This window comes from Nicotiana sylvestris, chromosome 2, assembly GCF_000393655.2.
Source record: "Nicotiana sylvestris chromosome 2, ASM39365v2, whole genome shotgun sequence".
Lineage (NCBI taxonomy): Eukaryota > Viridiplantae > Streptophyta > Magnoliopsida > Solanales > Solanaceae > Nicotiana > Nicotiana sylvestris.
Genome location: NC_091058.1, coordinates 111796921 through 111803024, shown reverse-complemented (window position 1 = coordinate 111803024; position 6104 = coordinate 111796921). Strand labels below are relative to the sequence as shown.

The window sequence follows — 6104 nt, the reverse complement described above, 5'->3', positions numbered from 1 at the left end:
TTTATTTCGGAAAAAGTCAATATGTATAGCGCGGTTAAATACTTTATTTTTTGTGTTGTCTTGTCGGTCTGAAAAGCTGACCGAATGTGAAAAATCTGTTTCATTTCAGAAAAAATCAATTTGTATAGCGCGGTTAAATATTACGTTTTGTATGTTGTCTTGCCGGTCCGAAAAGCTGACCGACTGTGAAAAAACTGTTTCGTTTCAGAAAAAGTCAACATGTATAGCGTGGTTAAATACTACGTCTTGTGTGAATATATATAGCGCGGTTAAGTACTACATTTTCTGCGTTGCCTTGCCTATAAATAACGGGCGCATTCTAGTTATTTTCTGCGCTTAACAATAACCAATAACAAATATTTCCATAAAAGTAAGGTTTTTTATGCTTTAACAAATGTCTGAACTTCTTTATATACCGAGGTGCGAGTGCGGAAAACGTCTGAACCCCTATATGTATAGCGCAGTTATATACAATGCTATACATATCCGTCAAATCAAATTAGCATAGCGTTGTTTATTCATCCGTTATACTTGTATAACGCGATTTTATACCGCGCTATACTTTAACGGCCAAAATACTGTTAAAATATAACGCAGTGTAAAACCTCGTTATGTATAGATATGTAACTTTTTTTACACTTAAAAATATATTTTGAGTCCAAATGAATCACATTTAGGTTCGGACCCATAATTTGCATAACAATGAGCAGTTTCTGCTACTTTATCTGTCAGTTGTCACGTGGGACATCGACTGAAAAGCCCTTAGACCAAACAGAATCTATCAAATAATTAGGATGGAGATCAGAGAGTATGTATTAGTAGCTACGAATCTAATTAAATTCTAAATAAAATAACTTTTAAAATCTTCAAGTGTGCATGAAATCAATGTCTCTGTCGGCATGCATTTTCCAACTAATTAGTTAATTAGCAAATATTAGGGACACCATCCATCATTTACCTCACTAAAAACCATCTTGCATATCTTTTACGAAACAATCTTTAATAGGAATTCGTATGCACTTTTGGATATTCAAACCATTCAATCTCAAACCATGCAGTCGTTACCTTTCTCCCTCTTTTTCGGATCAATGTATAGTTATCCACTGTGAAGAAGAGATTAGCAGATAATTCAATGCAACAGTTATAAAGCTGTCGGTTGCCATATGCTTCCAATAAAATATGAATGTCGGTTGTATATCGGGGGGTGGGGTGGGGGGGGGGGGCGAGGGATTTGATTAGCCATTGACTAGACATTTCTCCATTCATATTTCCATAAATCCCCCACTCAACTCCTACCTATCCCAAACAATAGAATTCCAAGTCTGTCTTTAATAAATAAATTTTCCAAGTATGAACGTATGTCCAACTAGCAAATTAATCCAATAGCCTCCGCCGTCAAAAGAAATGTGCTATTTCTTTCCACCTTTTAGTAGGAGATAATCTTCTTATCCGACTTGGCCAAAGGTTATAAAACTTATCCTCTTTTAGTGTTGTTGGGATTGGTCAATTACATTTCGCAAAGCACTGATTTCGGAAGAAACAGTAAAAAGAGTACAAGAATCCACTGAATCCATAAAGAGTGCAACGCCTGCAATTTGCATTGAAATTGACCAAAAAATATTACTACTAGTAGTAAAAAGAGTAACAGGATAACATTTGCAACTAGTGGTTGCTAGTTATTGTGAGAAACCAAACAGGAGGAGTAAAAAATATACTGTGACTTTTGGACTTACCTATTAGCCGCAATTTTTTTTCCTTCTAAAATATGGGAATGATCATTTAATTCACAAGCTACCGATTTTGTTCCCGATTTGATTGAGACCTCTTTTGTTCTGTTACATTTTGTTGATTGGGATGTTCAAAATGGGGCATGCTTACTGCTGAAATAAATAACTAGTGGTAGAGTGGTCATTTGGGAGATTTCATATTGTATTGGTCAAAATCTGATCGTCACGATCGAACTGACCAACGCCTCGCCTAAATGATCGGGTAGTGAAAGATAACATAGCCAACTCTACATTCCTTTCCCGGCATCCGTCGAGTTGAAAAGAGCATTGCCTAAGAGGACGACCATGACACCTTGGGGGCGAGAAAGCATCGGACCAAGTAAAGGGCAAGGGTGCCTTAACTATATATAGTAAGGGAAAACCTTAGATTGGAGGGAGTCCTCCTCCCTTTCTCTCTCCCAAGCTTTCTTCTTGTAATCTTGATATGAAAGAAGCAATCCACATAAGAACATGTAAAGTTGTCCCCCCATCGATTGATGTGAGTCACAATGTTGAATTTCAATAAGATTGTCTGCATCTTTTTCGTCTTATATACAGTTTATACTATTAGTTCTTTGATCTGGAATTTATTATGTCTGACTAAGATTTATTCCTTCGTCATCTTTGATTGATTTGTTCAAAAAAGTTTTGATATCTTTTGAGTCAAACACATATACGAAGAAAATCTTTTTTCTTTTTGGGTTTAAAAGAGAGAACAAACGTTTAATTCACCTCAACATCACGTTTCTGAATTTTTTTACATAAGGTAACATGTGAAATTGATGTACATTCTACCAACGCATTATTAGTTGGGAAAATACCAACATACTATTCAAAATCTCAAAGGTCTAGTTTCACTATCACTATATAATTTATTTATTAGAAAATCAAGGCATGATTATATTGAATGCACGGTTCTAAAAGTAATATACCGTGTTAAACACCGATATTAGCTTGAAATATCTTTTGCACGATCACGTGCTCTTTTTTATTTTAATGGTATAACAAAAAATTCAATACGCACATGTCTACCTCACTACTTGTGTGAACATTAATTTCCCACAGTAAAGCCATCAAATACGAAACTTGAAAAGAAAAAGAAAAAAATATATTCCCACACTCACACTCTATATATAGAAGTCAGCTACGTGAAACAGAGCTCATTGTGAGTTGCTCTTTTTGCCTGCTCTCTTCTTCCTTTCTCTAACAGAACTCCAAAACTGTCAAATTTCAGCTAAAAGAACATCCATTAAACACGCCATGGATTGGATTCGAGGTGAATCAGTAGGTCATGGAAGCTTCGGCAAAGTCAATTTAGCAATACCCAGATGCCAAAGCTCTCTGTTTTGTCCATCAATGGTGGTTAAGTCTTCTTCCGCTTCCTGTTCAGCTACTCTGTTGAACGAGAAGCTAATCTTGGATGAGCTTAAAGGTTGTTCACAAATAATCAATTGCCTTGGGGATAGCTATACCTACGAAAATGGCGAAAAGTTATACAATGTCTTGTTGGAGTATGCTTCAGGGGGTGATTTATCAGATAAGCTCAAGAAGTCCAGTGATCATATATTGCCGGAATTTGAAGTAAAAAAATACACCAAGGCCTTACTGAAAGGGCTATACTACATCCACAAGAGTGGTTATGTTCACTGTGATATTAAGCTTCAGAACATTCTTTTAGGTGAAGATGGTCAAGTCAAAATTGCTGATTTTGGATTGGCAAAGAGAACGAAATCCAGAAAAGATGATAAATTGCGATGTGAGTTGAGGGGTACTCCATTATACATGTCGCCGGAAATGGTAACTGGTGGCGAACAGGACACTCCCGCCGATATCTGGGCACTTGGATGTGTTCTGGTGGAAATGGCAACCGGTAATCCAGCGTGGAGATGCACTGATACGACCAGATTATTGATGACAATTGGAGTTAGTGATCAATTGCCCGAAATTCCTGAGAAATTGTGTGAAGAAGGAAAAGATTTTCTAGAGAAGTGCTTTGTGAAGGACCCGAAAAAGAGATGGACGGCTGAGATGCTTCTAAACCATCCCTTTGTAGCTGGTCAAACTTATGATGATGACACTGTTATATTGAAGGACCAAACATGCGAGAGTGGGACTCCTTCAACTTCTCCTAAGTGTCCATTTGATTTTCCAGATTGGGTCTCTGATGACTCTGGTAAATCCTCAGCAACATGTTCAATTACATCTCTGCCCTCGCCGGCAATTCAAGAATTGCGGAATTTAAACGGCGGTTCATGGTCCGCAGCGCCGGCTGAGAGGTTGAGAGTATTAGTAGGTGAACACAGACCTGAATCTGAATGGTCTACAGCTGATGGCTGGGTCAGTGTTAGGTGATGTCAATCATTTATTTAAGGTGATAGATGAACCTGAGATAGATTCAGATTTCTGAAGATTTTATGCTAGCTGCTTCGATTCTTTTATTTCTTTCACTTCGTGATTAGGCTACCTAGGCCAGTTATTTCGATTCTTTTTGTACAGAGAAGACAGATTCATCGTACATACAAATGATGAAATTCCTTTAAATTTTATATGATTACAATTGTTTGGGACTCACCAAGTGTACAGATAATTAAAGTATTTTGTTTCTTTCTTATTCCTCCGCCCAGAACAATGTCATTACCTTTTTAATCCAAATATTAATATGTAACTTTTTTTCAGTTCGTTGTACTTTGAACTAATTATTCGTTTTGGAAGAGGGGAGTAGTATTACTGAAGTAACTAAACGGAGAAAGCCGAAGGAAGAAGGTTTGCGCTTTGTAATTTGTAGGTTAAAATTAGCTAAGCTAGAAGAATAAAATAGAGGATGGCACAGTAAAAAAAAAGGAAAAAAGAAGAAGATAGAACTAAGATTTGGTTGGCGTTAATAGTGAATATTTCTGGGGGAGATAGTGCAGGTTCAAGCTCCTTTAACTAAGGGATAAAACAATCCCCTAATCCTAGTACTGCGTCGCAAATGCTGTCTACGACAGAGAGGGTTTGGCTAATACAATTGGTTTATTTGTTGCACGTGTTTGTTATTGTTGAGATAGTTTTTTGACTATGTACGAGGTCTCCACAGTCGGCTATATATTCTGGGAAGTTAGCGACTGTGCTCAATTTTGAAGTTTCCATAGATTTGTTATTACTACTTGCTAGAGAAAGGGAACCAGGGGTTTCCATGAAACTTCCTATCAGTTTACTTTGTGGTTTAGATTTTTAATATGTGCCATCCCTACCCCTCCAACAAGTGTTCATGTGATATGTGAGGGAGGTATGCATCTTAGTCAATATTGAATCAAATACAAAGAATCAGGATATATGCATGAATCCTAACTCTTCCAATAATATTTACCTCTTCTCACTTTTAATCAGACTATTGAATTGACCGACTCTTTCAGTTATCTATGATAATGCTATGATTAAGATAAGGTACAGTTCATATGAGTCACCTTAAAATATCGATTTCCTAATATTTTATATTTTAAAACAAAATTTCACTTAAAATATTCATGAAATGTTTTTAAACAATTATTGTTGAAAAATTAATTCATTTTATAAATTGTATAAAAAATGAATAAATAATAACTTTCAAATAAGGCAAGTACAGTCGAGCCCTCTTTGTTTAATCAGTGTATTTGTTTTAAGAAATTAATTAAATAAGTATAAATATTGAATTTATAACTCATTTATTAATACTTGAAGGCTTGGTTCTCAAATTCAGAACTCGTTGAGTTGAAATATTGGCTCTCACTCTACGTAGCACTTCGAGCGATCTAAAGGTTTGCCTACTTCTGGGGTTTGGTGGCCATTGGGTTTCTTCGCACATGTTTTATTTGGTATGGATTTTGACTGTGCGCGCGGTCCCATCGTTGGCTACTTGGAAAGTTCACGGCCGTGTGCAATTTTGGAGCTTCTATGGCTCTGTTGCTAGGAGAAAAGGAACCAAAATTCAAGAGTTTCGACGCATCTTCCATTCAGTTTACTTGTGACATTTGGTCTTTAATTTAATCTTTCCCCTCTACCCAACCCCAGGTGTGCCTATACAATTTTAACACGTGATATACGGGGGGAAGCATGGAATTTTGTCAATATTGAATCAAACACATGGATATATGCATGAATCTGTTAAGTATATATTGACTAGTATTTACCAACAAATTACCAGCCTTTACAAGACTTGGAATTGTTGTCCAGAACTGGATTTTTTGGGTACTCAATAGAATACTTCGATTATGAAAAGCTACACATGTTCAATTAGTTGCACTGTAGCCCTCAATAAGCATGTAAATAATTGATGACTGATGAAGTCTAAACATTACTTTCAATTTGAAGTACTATTTT

The 6104-nt window shown here is 36.3% G+C and overlaps 1 protein-coding gene across 1 annotated transcript; it reads left to right on the top strand.

The window, feature by feature from the left end:
- Positions 1 to 2919: 2919 nt before the first annotated feature.
- On the top strand, positions 2920 to 4377 carry LOC104249230 (mitogen-activated protein kinase kinase kinase 20-like). The gene has a single exon (XM_009805610.2). The coding sequence runs from the start codon at positions 3027 to 3029 to the stop codon at positions 4116 to 4118; it is 1092 nt and encodes a 363-aa protein (XP_009803912.1). The 5' UTR covers positions 2920 to 3026; the 3' UTR covers positions 4119 to 4377.
- The last annotated feature ends 1727 nt before the right edge of the window (positions 4378 to 6104 follow it).